This window comes from Symsagittifera roscoffensis, chromosome 6 (genome assembly GCF_963678635.1).
Source record: "Symsagittifera roscoffensis chromosome 6, txSymRosc1.1, whole genome shotgun sequence".
Classification (NCBI taxonomy): Eukaryota; Metazoa; Xenacoelomorpha; order Acoela; family Convolutidae; genus Symsagittifera; species Symsagittifera roscoffensis.
This window is the reverse complement of record NC_087067.1, coordinates 14,939,188-14,955,191: the sequence shown is the minus strand read 5'-3', so window position 1 is coordinate 14,955,191 and position 16,004 is coordinate 14,939,188. Positions and strand designations below refer to the sequence as shown.

The following is a 16,004-nucleotide window of genomic DNA, read 5'->3' as shown; positions in this document are numbered from 1 at the left end:
ACCGCTCAAAGCTTGCTTGAGAAACCATTCAAAAATCACCGCAAGAAATGAGCGGTTTTTGAGCGGTTTTTTTTAGACAATTACGCTCAAAACCTTGCTTCAAAATGAGCGGTTTGAGCGGTTTTTGAACGACTTATTTAGAAATACCGCTCAAAAACCGCTCAAAGCTTGCTTGAGAAACCATTCAAAAATCACCGCAAGAAATGAGCGGTTTTTGAGCGGTTTTTTTAGACAATTACGCTCAAAATTTTGCTTCAAAATGAGCGGTATGAGCGGTTTTTGAACGGTTTATTTAGAAAAACCGCTCAAAAACAGCTCAAATCTTGCTTGAGAAACCGTTCAAAAATCACCGCAAGAAATGAGCTGTTTTTGAGCGGTTTTTGTAGACAATTACGCTCAAAATCTTGCTTCAAAATGAGCGGTTTGAGCGGTTTTTGAACGACTTATCTAGAAATACCGCTCAAAAACCGCTCAAATCTTGTTTGAGAAACCGTTCAAAAATCACCGCAAGAAATAAGCGGTTTTTTTGCGGTTTTTTTTAGACAATTACGCTCAAAACCTTGCTTCAAATCGAGCGGTTTGAGCGGTTTTTGAACGATTTGTCTAGAAAAACCGCTCAAAAACCGCTCAAATCTTGCTTGAGAAACCGTTCAAAAATCACCGCAAGAAATGAGCTGTTTTTAAGCGGTTTTTTTAGACAATTACGCTCAAAACTTTGCTTCAAAATGAGCGGTTTGAGCGGTTTTTGAACGGTTTATCTAGAATAACCGCTCAAAAACCGCTCAAATCTTGCTTGAGAAACCGTTCAAAAATCACCGCAAGAAATGAGCTGTTTTTGAGCGGTTTTTTTAGACAATTACGCTCAAAATCTTGCTTCAAAATGAGCGGTTTGAGCGGTTTTTGAACGGTTTATCTAGAAAAATCGCTCAAAAACCGCTCAAATCTTGCTTGAGAAACCGTTCAAAAATCACCGCAAGAAATGAGCGGTTTTTTTAGACAATTACGCTCAAAATTTTGCTTCAAAATGAGCGGTATGAGCGGTTTTTGAACGGTTTATTTAGAAAAACCGCTCAAAAACCGCTCAAATCTTGCTTGAGAAACCGTTCAAACTTCACCGCAAGAAATGAGCTGTTTTTGAGCGGTTTTTTTTAGACAATTACGCTCAAAATCTTGCTTCAAAATGAGCGGTTTGAGCGCTTTTTGAACGGTTTATCTAGAAAAACCGCTCAAAAACCGCTCAAAATCTTGCTTCAAAATGAGCGGTTTGAGCGCTTTTTGAACGGTTTATCTAGAAAAACCGCTCAAAAACCGCTCAAATCTTGCTTGAGAAACCGTTCAAAAATCACCGCAAGAAATGAGCTGTTTTTGAGCGGTTTTTGTAGACAATTACGCTCAAAATCTTGCTTCAAAATGAGCGGTTTGAGCGGTTTTTGAACGACTTATCTAGAAATACCGCTCAAAAACCGCTCAAAGCTTGCTTGAGAAACCATTCAAAAATCACCGCAAGAAATGAGCGGTTTTTGAGCTGTTTTTTTTAGACAATTACGCTCAAAACCTTGCTTCAAAATGAGCGGTTTGAGCTGTTTTTGAACGTTTTATTTAGAAAAACCGCTCAAAAACCGCTCAAATCTTGCTTGAGAAACCGTTCAAAAATCACCGCAAGAAATAAGCGGTTTTTGAGCGGTTTTTTTTAGACAATTACGCTCAAAACCTTGCTTCAAAATGAGCGGTTTGAGCGGTTTTTGAACGACTTATCTAGAAATACCGCTCAAAAACCGCTCAAAGCTTGCTTGAGAAACCATTCAAAAATCACCGCAAGAAATGAGCGGTTTTTGAGCGGTTTTTTTAGACAATTACGCTCAAAATTTTGCTTCAAAATGAGCGGTATGAGCGGTTTTTGAACGGTTTATTTAGAAAAACCGCTCAAAAACCGCTCAAATCTTGCTTGAGAAACCGTTCAAACTTCACCGCAAGAAATTAGCGGTTTTTGAGCGGTTTTTGTAGACAATTACGCTCAAAACCTTGCTTCAAAATGAGCGGTTTGAGCGGTTTTTGAACGACTTATCTAGAAATACCGCTCAAAAACCGCTCAAATCTTGCTTGAGAAACCATTCAAAAATCACCGCAAGAAATGAGCTGTTTTTGAGCGGTTTTTTTAGACAATTACGCTCAAAATCTTGCTTCAAAATGAGCGGTTTGAGCGCTTTTTGAACGGTTTATCTAGAAAAACCGCTCAAAAACTGCTCAAATCTTGCTTGAGAAACCGTTCAAAAATCACCGCAAGAAATGAGCTGTTTTTGAGCGGTTTTTGTAGACAATTACGCTCACTCAAAATCTTGCTTCAAAATGAGCGGTTTGAGCGGTTTTTGAACGACTTATTTAGAAATACCGCTCAAAAACCGCTCAAAGCTTGCTTGAGAAACCATTCAAAAATCACCGCAAGAAATGAGCGGTTTTTGAGCGGTTTTTTTTAGACAATTACGCTCAAAACCTTGCTTCAAAATGAGCGGTTTGAGCTGTTTTTGAACGGTTTATTTAGAAAAACCGCTCAAAAACCGCTCAAATCTTGCTTGAGAAACCATTCAAAAATCACCGCAAGAAATTAGCGGTTTTTGAGCGGTTTTTTTAGACAATTACGGTCAAAATCTTGCTTCAAAATGAGCGGTTTGAGCGGTTTTTGAACGGTTTATCTAGAAAAAGCTCAAATCTTTCTTGAGAAACCGTTCAAAAATCACCGCAAGAAATAAGCTGTTTTTGAGCGGTTTTTTTAGACAATTACGCTCAAAGTCTTGCTTCAAAATGAGCGGTTTGAGCGGTTTTTGAACGGTTTATCTAGAAAAACCGCTCAAAAACCGCTCAAATCTTGCTTGAGAAACCGTTCAAAAATCACCACCCGAAATGAGCGGTTTTTGAGCGGTTTTTTTTAGACAATTACGCTCAAAACCTTGCTTCAAAATGAGCGGTTTGAGCGGTTTTTGAACGGTTTATCTAGAAAAACCGCTCAAAACTGCTCAAATCTTGCTTGAGAAACCGTTCAAAAATCACCGCAAGAAATGAGCGGTTTTTTTAGACAATTACGCTCAAAATCTTGCTTCAAAATGAGCGGTTTGAGCGGTTTTTGAACGGTTTAACTAGAAAAACCGCTCGAAAACCGCTCAAATCTTGCTTGAGAAACCATTCAAAAATCACCGCAAGAAATGAGCGGTTTTTGAGCGATTTTTTTTGACAATTACGCTCAAAATCTTGCTTCAAAATGAGCGGTTTGAGCTGTTTTTGAACGGTTTATCTAGAAAAACCGCTCAAAACCGCTCAAATCTTGCTTGAGAAACCGTTCAAAAATCACCGCAAGAAATGAGCGGTTTTTTTAGACAATTACGCTCAAAATCTTGCTTCAAAATGAGCGTTTTGACCTTTTTTTGAACGGTTTATTTAGAAAAACCGCTCAAAAACCGCTCAAATCTTGCTTGAGAAACCGTTCAAAAATCACCGCAAGAAATGAGTTGTTTTTGAGCGGTTTTTTTAAACAATTACGCTCAAAATCTTGCTTCAAAATGAGCGGTTTGAGCGGTTTTTGAACGGTTTATCTAAAAAAAACCGCTCAAAAACCGCTCAAATCTTGCTTGAGAAACCGTTCAAAAATCACCGCAAGAAATGAGCGGTTTTTTTTAGACAATTACGCTCAAACTTTGCTTCAAAATGAGCGGTTTGAGCGGTTTTTGAACGGTTTATCTAGAAAAACCGCCCAAATCTTGCTTGAGAAACCGTTCAAAAATCATCGCAAGAAATGAGCGGTTTTTTTAGACAATTACGCTCAAAATCTTGCTTCAAAATGAGCGGTTTGTGCGGTTTTTGAACGGTTTATTTAGAAAAAACGCTCAAAAACCGCTCAAATCTTGCTTGAGAAACCGTTCAAAAATCACCGCAAGAAATGAGCGGTTTTTGAGCGTTTTTTTTGAGACAATTACGCTCAAAACCTTGCTTCAAATCGAGCGGTTTGAGCGGTTTTTGAACGATTTGTCTAGAAAAACCGCTCAAAAACCGCTCAAATCTTGCTTGAGAAACCGTTCAAAAATCACCGCAAGAAATGAGCTGTTTTTGAGCGGTTTTTTTAGACAATTACGCTCAAAACTTTGCTTCAAAATGAGCGGTTTGAGCGGTTTTTGAACGGTTTATCTAGAATAACCGCTCAAAAACCGCTCAAATCTTGCTTGAGAAACCGTTCAAAAATCACCGCAAGAAATGAGCTGTTTTTGAGCGGTTTTTTTAGACAATTACGCTCAAAATCTTGCTTCAAAATGAGCGGTTTGAGTGGTTTTTGAACGGTTTATCTAGAAAAAACGCTCAAAAACCGCTCAAATCTTGCTTGAGAAACCGTTCAAAAATCACCGCAAGAAATGAGCGGTTTTTGAGCGGCTTTTTAAGCAAAATTTGAGCGGTTTGAGCGGTTTTTCCAAAAAAAAACGCTCAAACCGCCCAAACCGCTCAAATCTTGCTGAAAAACCGCTCAAACCGCTCATATCTTGAGCGGTTTTTGAGCGGGATCTCGACCCAGGCTACTCCGCTTCTGTTCGAATTAAGCTAGGCCTCTTTTGGTAGTTATCCCACTTAGAGGCAAAATATTTTTTTGAGTGGGAGAGAGCAGCTTTTGATTTACTTGGTTTTCAGAGTATCGTTTGGGTTCAATTGGGTCTCAGCATTCGGGCAACAACACATGGTCTGCAGTTTGTAGCAATCAATGAAATCACAATTTTAACAAAACATGATAGTGAGCTTGTTCAGCCTCGCCTTCCTGGACAAAGTTGCCTTTTTGCTGGAAAGTTTTGTCGCCTTTTGGAACACAAAAAACATCAATCGAAATGAAAAAACAATGAATAAGAGTTAGAGTAATCCGCAAAACTGCTAGTAAATTCCAAAAATTAAAATGAACTAATTTTTATTAGAACCAGCCAAACAGTCAGTTCCAAAACTGATACTAAATTAGGCGCTTCGCGGAATTTATGATCAAATTCTTAAAAACTGCTATTTGTTCAACACGCAATGCCTGACTAAATTAGGATGTGAAACCGGTATCGAACAGTTTTTTTAAAATAATTCAGTTTTTTTAAACTTCAATACGGTTGGCTTAAACATAGAAGAAAAAAGACAATTTAGCCGACAAGATACTTTACAAACCATTATTAGTTACGGCGGTGTCCCAATAAATAAAAACCATTTTTCATAGTTTGTATGGATTGTTTAGTCAATCAACGTCAAGATTTTGTTTATTTCGATTTTTTTTCAAAAAAAAGTATTTTGAGCTACGATAATTTTGAAATACGCCTTTATTTTGCTAGATGTGTTGAGAAAGAGATTGGAAGGTGACCACCTGACCTTTGAACTCAATTTTTATTTTTTACTCCAAGACCAAGAGACTAGTTCAGCAATCAAGGTATAGATCCATTATTTCGAGAGTGACCAACTCCCTCAAACGCACAACTAAGAGATTTTCTAGCGGAACAATTTTCTATTTGTAATTTGCTGTAAGAACTTGGCCGTCAATGCAGAAAATGCACGGTGGCTAAATCAGAAGATCGAACTAATGGCCTCCTATACTAGTTAAAATCTGGAAACATTTCACTCGCTTTCAATCCCAATTAAGGCCCACCGAAATTCCAAATCCTCGACGAGACAGAAAACTCAGCCTGTCATCATCATCTGAGGTGCCAAAAATGGCTATTTCTCCATAAAACCAATCGATTGGATGCTCGATCGATGAGTTTTCCGCTTAATTGTATTTTTGTTATTTTTGTTTCCCACTATTTCCCAGTTAATTGTCTTATCTCAAATGCTCAAATATTGATAGGAAACTGTTTTTTTATCCAGTTCTATTTGTCTTGAAAATTTTCAGAAAAAAACTTTGATGAAAAAAACTGATGCATGACAAAACTATATGAACAGTTAAACTAACTGTTTTTTAAAGCCTATGTATTTGAAAACTGTTTAGATCTAAATCGGAACGCAATCAACAAAATGTAATGTCAACATTTGAGATTTCAACTAGTCAAAACCTATTGTCATTATTTGAGGTTTGAAATGAATGAAACCTAATTTGAGCTGATGAGAACTTACAGTTCGCTGCGCTGTAGAGTGGAGCGAACCGAACGAAAAAAAATGTCAGAAAATCAGAGAAAATTTTAATGCGTCTTGTCAACTATTTCCCCTCTCAGAAATAGGGGTTAATTGACATAAGATCGTTTTTAGTTGTCTTCATAATCGATTCATTTCATGTTTTCTACCAGTTTTTTTTTATTTCTAAACTCAGAGATGATGCACGGATGAAAAGCACGATTTATGAAACCATTAAAACTGTTGTAAATCAATTGTTCAATCAAAAAAATTACTCAAATAATATAGTGACAAGTTGGCTCAGAAAATCTCTCGAAACAATTAGTGACGCTATTTTTGGCTTTTTAGAATCTCTCAAAACAAACAATGTAAAGGTGACTCTTTAATTAGCTATGAAGTCTGTTAGTTGGTTATGAAGTTAACCTACCCTTAACCTAATGAAGTTGCCGAATCGGTTTAAGTTTTAAGAATGACCTTTTTCGAAATAAAACGCTGACTAATTAAACAAACAATTAATTACGGAATGAAGCAGATATCTTATATAACATCTCTAAATCAATTCTTTCATTGCTGGATTTGCTTCAAACTGAGTATGAAAAGCGTCTCAATTCAGGCTTTACAGAAATTCGTTCAATTTTATTTTGAAAACATTTTCTAAACTCATTTTAGTCAAAATACAAAACCGTCGATGCTAATTTGAAATACAATCCGATATACGAATTGACATACCAACCGACTCACAAATTCACCTACGAACTGACCGACGACTCGACGAACAAATCGACAAAAAACTCGACGTACGAGTCGACATACAAACCAACCATGGCTCGAACATGGTATACGATATTCCAACCAAGCAAAACTCTCGAACCCCATCTGACTTGTCTTCGAAGCCACATCATAGCTGCCGGCATCATAACATCCCAGATCGCGACCCAAAAGAATGGCACTATACTTGTTGATTTGATATTCGAAATCAGCAGAAAATGTTCGACTTTTTGTAGAAGCCAAACTTTTTGGAGAAATTGCCGGATAAAAATTGGCAAACAAATATCAACTAATGCAAATTTTCAGAAGTGCACACTAGTTTCAGACAAAGTTTCAAATAGCAAAACTTCTTTCAAATTGAAAGACAACGCCAACGCAGTCAATTGAGTTCAGTTTTAGCAGGAGTTATGCAGATATTCATTCTTCGTGACTGCAAAGACTTTCTGTATACCGAAAAAACTAAAAACTTGGCCAAGTTTCCTTTTCAGACACAATTCTACCAAAAAATACTATTTTTAGTGCTATAAACCATCTGCAAAAAAGCATTATGAGCAACCATCATTAACATCAACACTTTCACAGCCATCAAAAACATGGGGAGTATCCAGGGAACCACCAGCAGGACTTTCAACACCCTCGGAACTATAAGGAACTTCATCAAAATCAAAACCATTAGGAACTACAACGCTCTCAGAAAGATCCGGATCTTTGCACCCTCACAACCACCAGGTACGTCAGCAACCGCATCCTTACGCAGGCACCACAATAATCAATTCCCATTACATGTGATGCCTAGCAACACTAAAGAGTAGAAATCACAGTTGATACTTCAACACTTCTCATTGTTTCAAATACTACGCACTTCTCATAGTTTTTTGTAGCGTTTTTTTGATTTTTTCGAGCTCAGGAAAAATAAATTTTCAGTGATTTTTTATTCAGAAGACATCTTAGTGGAAACTCTTTCTTATGGAGTGTCTGAAAATGAGTAAATAATGAAATTGAACAAGTAGTTAGTGTTTGTCATTCCTGTGTCCAATTAAGCTTACCTTAAAGTGTGCAGATGTAAATGACACTTGTCGAAACAAAAAAAAACAAAAAAACCACTAGAATTTCATAAATTTTTTAAATTAGCTATGAAGAAATAACGAATGAAAGTTTCTAGCCCCGTCTAACGCAAAACGTCGCGCGCTATCTTTTCACAATTTCCGTTCGTTTTTAGGTATAAATTGGCTGAATTGAATCTTTTTTGTCAATCTTTTAGGGAAGTTTTTTTTTCAATTAATTGTTGTCAATTTTAATTATTTCTGTGAAACATGGATTAGAAAAATTTTCGGGCGAACACTATTTGAATTTCGGGAGAATCTTTCTTGAAGGTTCACGCGGCCTTAGCAGCCTTTTTAAAGTTATCACCTTGAGGTTTTGCCTTTTTTCTTTATGCACAATCCAAAGCGTTCAATTCTTACCTTTGTAGGTTAAAACTATCAAGACAAATTTGAATACAGGATTTGTTGGTTTTTATTAGAAAGAGTTCTGAAAGAAAAGAAAAAAAAAGAAATAAAGTTTATTAATTCATTGATATTTTTCTTTGTTTTCATCGTAAATTGAAAGATCAAAAATGTTTTTCTGAGGGCTCGTTAAAGAGAAACTGATTTACTATTATTAGGGTTTTGATAGAAAAGAGTCGAGGAAATCAAATATAGGCTAACAGATGTGTTCTGATTAAGCTAGGTATTTACTTTCGGAAACGCTATTTGCTTCCGGTCTAAAACCAATTTTTTTAATCCCATAAAAATTGAATTGTATCGCAAGCACAAAAATTTTTTAAACCGATTGAAGAAAACTTTATGTGCTTTGCTCAGAAAACTGCAAGGAAATGTAAATTTGCTTATGCGAGCAAGTATCATCAAATCTTGTACAAGACCACTTTTTGAAAAAGATAATCAACAAAACCATTTTTGCTCATTTTTAAAAAAATTCACTTTCTTTTTCTTGTTTTCATTTAGATGTTAATCAATATTCAATTATTGCTGGATTGGCGTCAAACCCTGAGGTGAGTTTGCAACCAGAATGAGCAAAACGATTTTTTAAAAAGAGATCAATTTTTATGTTGAGCTAATGGTATTCTTTCCAACTTTCAGTTTTTTTGTAGTTTTGAGCATACAACATTTTATAGGCTTGGACTTTTAAAAGGTATAATCAGTTTTAATTTAAATCATGATCAGTACCCTGATTTCCGATTTTTCGGTTTTGCAGTGTTTTGCATTCGTTTCCTACAATCTAACACCTGTTTGGCTTTCGATGAGGACAGCTCTTACCAGCCAATTTAGGGTGATGGCAGAGCAAATTATTTCAATAATGGCAAAAAGGTTGTTTGAAAAGAAATAAAAAGGTTTGGATTGAATTTTACTTTTTTTCCAACAATGACTTTGTATGAATTCATCTTCAAGTTAACGTTCGTCAATATCGAGTGAGATTTAGGGAAGTGATTTTTTTTCAAATGAGTCGTTTTTAAAATTATTTTATTTGTTTTAATCTTATGGGATTCAAGTATTTATCTTGGTTTGTATATTTGTTTTTCTTGCCTTGGTTTTTGAAGTTAATTGTTAAAATTGGGATGATATCACAGGTTTACTGAGTAAATAACTTTGTGCTTCTTGTAGTTGTGTAAGTTTTTTTGCATTTTCTTGAAGATTTTTCTTGTTTTTTTTCTATAATAGTTAAAGAAGCAACGAATGAAGATTTATAGCGCAGACTATCGCAAATGGTTATACAAGTACAGTTTTTCAATTTTTTTTTAATTAATTTATTGAAATTTTGCATTTTTTGTCCTCGCCATTTTGACCGGGCTATTTTAACATTGTGGTCGAATTTTTTAATCAATTTACTTATATCAGAAACGTCTCCCATAGCTTAAATCACTCATTTCAATAGAAATTGTATCAAAAATGTTGCAAATAAAGTATTTAATCGACTTTTTTCAGAACAAAAGTTTGTTGTTTTAACTCAATTTTAACTCAATTTAATTTACAAGAAAAAAAACTTAGTATCTGAGTTTTCATTGCAAAAATAGGCATTCTTTTTCATGGAAGCACTAGCATACTTAGGCTTTATTTGGATTACAAGCCGCCAAAAAATCTACAAGATTAAATGTTTTTTCTTGCATATGATTTTACAACCAAAGCAGATGAAACCATTGAGAATTTTCAATCAAAGTTTTCCACCAAAGACGCTCTATTGGTGATTTCCAAGTCAAAAAACAAAGTCGGATTATTGAAACAAAATGACAAATAAAAATTGTCCGGTAAAATGAAAGTTTGAAACGCAAGTTTATTAAATTAGTTTTGTTGATTTTTTCTGAGTTATTTCAAAAAATGACGTTTCTTAGCAAAAAAAAGTTTAATCATCGCGCGCTATCTCCTCACAATTTCGTGATATTTGTACCGAATAGAAGTTCTAGTAAACTGTAGGTATAATTCGGCTCGTTAAATACAAATTGATTTACTAATATTAAGGTTTCGATCCAAAATGAATTCCAATATAGGCTAACACATGGTTTTGGATTAAAATATGGATTTACTTTCGTGAAGGCTGTTTTCTGCCAGTCTAAAAAAAAATTTTAAACCCTATAAACTGAACTGTATCATAAGACCCCACAGCATCACAACATCATGAAACTGATTGAAGAAAACTTTAATTGAATTGTCCAGAAAACTGCAAGGATATCAAATTTTTCTTATAGCAGCAAAAATTGTCAAATCTGGTAATGGAACACTTTATTTTACAAAATTTAATCAGCAAAATCATTTTTTTTTCATTTGTTTCAAGTTAACTTTCTTTGTCTTTTTTTTCTTCTAAACTGTAATCTATGTTCATTTTTTGTTATACCCAGAGATAAGATTGCAACATGAATGTGCAACATGAATTTTCAAAAACATCATTTTTTTATGTTAACTAGCGGTTTTCATTCCAAGTTTCAGCTTTTTTTAAATTTTGTGCATACAACTTTCAATAGGAGTTTGGATTTTTAAAAGTCATAATCAGTTTTCTTAAATACTTATTAGTACCGCAAATTTTGATTTTTTCGTCTTACAGTGTTTTGCATTCGTTTTTGACAATTTAGCGTCGGTTTTACGATAGATTTGGATGTTTTTTATAAGCCGACATAGGGTGACGTCATAGCGAACGGTTGCAATATTGGTAAAAATTTATTTAAAATTTTCGCTTGGTGTTTAGTTTTGTTTTGAAAACTATTATTGTTTAATTTCACCTCAATGGTAACGCTTTGGAAGTATCGAGTGAAATGTAGGGAAGTAAATGAATTGTTTGTGAATTTATTGAATTTTTCCATCTTAAGGTATTCATGTTTTTATCTTGGGTTGTTGATTTGTTTTTCTCGCCGCTGTTTTTGAAATAAATTGTTTGCATTTAGTTGATTTTGCAGCTTAACTGACTAAAAAATGTGGCGTCGACCATTTGAAAAATGGGGAGGAATTTTGTATTTGGGCGTATTTTGGTTTTTTCCATGTTTTTCTTTTTTTTTAGTTTTTCATGCAAAATCAGCTACCACAAAAATCAGCTACAACACTTCGGAGAGAGTTGAGTGATAAATAATTTTAAAGCCCATTCAGTCGTGATTCGAACGACCTTAAAATTTTTTGAAACATCATCCCAGTTTGAGAAAAAAAGGTTTGAAGTTTTTTATTTTTCGTCTTATTTTGAGCAATTAAAATGAGCGAGAAATCTTGCAAGAGCTTATTTTAATGGCCTAAAAGCTTACAATAGCTTAATTCTAGCCGTGAAAACAATTTTACGCGAATAAAATTAGTTTTTTTGAGTGTCTTAGTTCTTTTTTTAAATCAAAAACTTCGAAATTTCAAAAAAGACAGTAAAAACTGATGAAACTTTTGAACAGTTTTAATTTTTGTTTGTTTTCAAGTCAAATTGTAAAATAATTTTTCATCGAATTGCTTAGTTTATCATGACTACCGAATATTTTTAGTCACTTTTTTTGTTCAGATCTATTTATCACGCGACACCGAAAAAAAATCACAGTAATTTGAAAAAATAATTGTTGTATTTTTAAGACTTTGGTGGGAACATTTTGTGCTAGTTACATGGTAACCGGCAATCCTTGTTGCACTTTTGTAGTTGCTTAAACTTTTTGTTTTTTGTGAAGTTTTTGGTTGTTCTAGTCTTTTGAATGAAAAAAAAAAATGAAGGTTTAAAGACCCAGTTAGCGCTAAAAGTGGTACAGTTGATAATTGTTGAAAAATTTTCCGAACAATTTTTTTGATATTTTGCGATATTTGTAGTTCACAGTTTTGAACGGGATAGTTCATCATAGGGATCAAAATGTTTTAAAGAATTTGATTATAACCAAAACTTCTCTGATGGCTTAAGTAACTGATTTCAATTAATAGTTATTAAAAATTAAAAAGAAGAGGTTTAATTGACCTTTTTCAAAACAAAACTTTGTTGTTTCGTCTCAATTTGGTATTTTCATAGAAACAAATAACAAGGATTAAAAACCTATAATGAAAATTATCTGTTTTTTAAATAAGTTTGGTTGAGTTAGAAAATAATTAATTTATTAGCCCTTTATTTTTTCAATCGAAACTGTCCGGAAACAAACTTGGTAGCTGGGTTTTCATCGCATCTGTAAATAAAATTGCAATCACTTTCATTAAGTGTTTAAGATGCCGTTTCCATCTACTCATTACTTATGGTGATGAGAATATTCATAGTGAGAATATGACTTTGAGTTGATGCCATGATACTTACTTTTCACAAAATTTGAATTTTTTGAGCCTAATTGATTAGCTCTCTACAACAAGCGTTGATTGAAAACGGGTAAAACACCAATTATCTTATATTTGTGTTTCTCAAACCCCAGAACTTCACAAAAAATAATTACATTACAATGTTTTTAATTTTGAGGCAGGGAATCAATACTTTTCAGATGAAATAGAAATTTCGTTAGAAATCTAACAAACTAACTATCGATCAAGTTAATTCATGTAGTTAGGTACCGAACCATTTAAAACACAATCCAATTGAGCAAAAACGGTTAGGATTAAAATTTATACCAAGATTTCTCTTATTCAGACAAAGCCCTGATTTTTGACTGAGCATTAAGGTATCTGAAATTTGCTAAATTAAAAAGGTGAAAAAAAAGGATTTTCAAATCATCATTTTGGAGCGCAGTTTAAGCACAAATTTATTTGCAGTTTATTTGCGTGCATCGCATGATTTTGGAATCAATCTTTCTTTAGCCTCATAAATTTATGTTCCGTCAACATTACGCGTGGTAATTGAAAACTTGTGAGAAGCGTTCATGAATTATCCCAAAAAGCATTTTTCAAGTTCCCATTGCTAAACAAGAACAAGACTGCTCGTATATCAGAGCAAAGCGCATAATTTAGTCTAGAACATTGCAAATTTTCAAACCCCCAGAACTATACAAAAAAATATCGGAGGTAAAATATCTTTTTACATTTGAACTCAAAAAGTCTACCGAGTATAACTCCAACTTTATTCTTCAACCGAGTATAAAAAAATTTGTTGACAATTATTTCGATCGGTGAAAATTGACTGAGTAAAAAAAAACCACACCGAGCATAATTATTCCATTTTCTTCGAAAGTCGAACAAAAAATAACAGAAAAATTATATTTATTTGTTTTTGAGCCCAAGGTCTAATTTTTTTTCGAATGGTTTAAGAAATGCAGCCTCAGAAAGAAAAATGCGGCGAGCACAAGCGTCACGCCGTTTTCATTAAAAATGGGGGGAAACTTTCGGAACAGAAACAATTCGATTTTTTGGTGCATCAATTGCACATAAATTTGGCCTAGCTACTTTTCTTGGTCGTTGAAAAAATTTGAGCTTGAAAAAATAGTAAATTGTTCTGAACATTCATGCCGCACTGCTTTTGAGATGAGCGAAATTGTAGTCAAATTAGAGACTTGAACATTTTGAGAAGATAAGAGAGACAGAAAAAGAAAGATTGCAATTCTACCTAGGACACCGAAACACTACATGTACTACAGAGTCACAATTTTAGTTGCTGCCAAGCTGTTGAAAATATATTTTGTTCGTTCCTCGAATCTGACCAAGATTAATTAGTTGCTCATTTTGATATCGGAAACCTTTTTTTTAAGTACTTTTAACATAGGCTATACTGTCAAAAATTGAATTAAACTAAAAATAACTATTTTTTGACCGATAATAGCAAGCTAAGTCAACGATAGTACCAACAATTTGGCATTTACTATGGAGTAGAATACAGTTCGAATATCAACTACAAACTCGGTTCCATTCAATTGTGTTCGAGTCATCATAGCTGGAATACAATTGGTTGCTAGAACATTTACAGAAAAAACTTGATTGCTGAAGTAACATAAAGCCTATTTCCAAATACGCGCTAAAAAATTTTATCTTTCAGTTTCATTTAAGGGCGGGTATTGATGTTCCTTCATATTGTCTATGTATGGTATGTGACGTTATCGTAAAACAAAATAGAAACTAGGGCACAAAAAGATAAATATAAATATATGAAAGATAAGATTAGGTAAAAATGAAACTAGAAATATAGCATCAAAATAGCCCAGCTCACAAAATGTAAATTAGGAATTGGAAAAAGAACAAAAAATTGCGCATAGCTCTCTGATTAACAATGTAATAAGACAAATTCAAAATAGCATTAACTGATAAACAGAATGTTCTAGAACTATTAATTAAATTGCATTTCCAAGTAGCAGTAATAACATCAAAACAGCTGCATGAGACACTTTTATCCACAAATTTGTCGAAGTTTTCCAATTTTTACAACATTGATTTAATTTCAAGTTTTGTGAGTCATCGTTGAAGTTTTGGAAGATTTGCATTTGCTGGATCAAGGGAGAATCATCAGGAACTGCAACATCTTTAGGCGTTGCAGAGGGCTTAAGATGTTTTGTTTGTGCATCATTTGTTTCTCGTTATCGCTGCATTACAGCAACAATAAACTCGTTTACAAATCATCGCCGTTTGACATATGACATTTCTAGTGACCTTGACTTGTTGTGTTCAAAAAAGGACAAAGGACTACTGGGTTCCTACGAGGATGCGGCGGTTGGTGTTGAAACGGGAGTGCTGGCTGCAGATGAAGTCCCGCCATTCACTAGAGATGCGAGGGTAGATGGGGCGGAGTTTTCGGACGAGGAACCTGGGTTGAATTTAACCTAAATCAGAAGTAATAAGGTTATTACTCGATGATTGTTAATGAATGCTTGATCAATAGGCTAAAAAAAACATCATACCATTTTCATATCCTTTTAAAAAAAAGATAGCTGTATGATTAATTTAGATCTCAGAGCTTGGAAAACTGATGTTTTTTTCCATTCCTTAATAATTCCAACCATTTGACTGATTTTAAAATGAAGAAAAAAAGAATGAATTAATGAACATGGTACCTACAATGCGCCTTGATACCTACAATATCACATTTTAGGAAAACCACTTTGGGTTTTGACAACCATTTTACGTAAGCAATTTTGGGTACGCTTAGCTTTTTACGCGTTCATATTTTCACTAGAAAGATCACAAAATTAAAAATTTTGATTTTTGAATATAACTCCCCCCTCCTCTCCAAAAAAAAACAATGAGTAAATCCCGGTCATACCTCGTAGAGCGTGGCTTTTTTGTCGCCTGAGCCTGTGACGAGGTACTTGTCGTTAGAGGAGATGTCACAACACAACACACTGGCACTTTCCTTCTGCTGTAACAAATTAGCCCCGTAAGGGCTCCTCCACGCATTCATTGCATTGTCTTTGCCGGTGCTGATGAACCACTTGCCTAAAACGAAACATAAACTTTGTGTTAAATTGTTGACAACATCGGTGACCTTGAGCACTAGTTGCTTAGCTAAAGCTAGAGGTACCTATTTGATATTTTTATGAATATATTGAACTGATGCGGGAGGAATGCGTGATTTTCAAAATTAGAAAAATTGGACTTTGGTTAAAGCCATAGCGGTTTCTCTATTAAAGTAAGGGATTCTCCCATATTTAGGGCAGATACCTACAAAACGGTTTTTTCAATTGAACTCTTAATGTCAGATTTGGTTGTTTAGTTTTCGAGAAAAGCTAACTTTCC

General features: G+C 34.3%; 1 protein-coding gene across 1 annotated transcript in view; it reads right to left on the bottom strand.

The window, feature by feature from the left end:
* Nucleotides 1-13,748: 13,748 nt before the first annotated feature.
* The window catches only part of LOC134848896 (transducin-like enhancer protein 4), a 37,049-nt gene continuing 34,793 nt past the window's right edge, over nucleotides 13,749-16,004 (bottom strand). The window contains exons 16-17 of the mRNA XM_063866432.1: nucleotides 15,532-15,704; nucleotides 13,749-15,091 (exon numbers count right to left, since the gene is read on the bottom strand). Coding sequence (XP_063722502.1) covers nucleotides 14,966-15,091; nucleotides 15,532-15,704 — 299 coding nt within the window. The 3' untranslated portion in view covers nucleotides 13,749-14,965. The remainder of the gene's footprint in view (nucleotides 15,092-15,531; nucleotides 15,705-16,004) is intronic.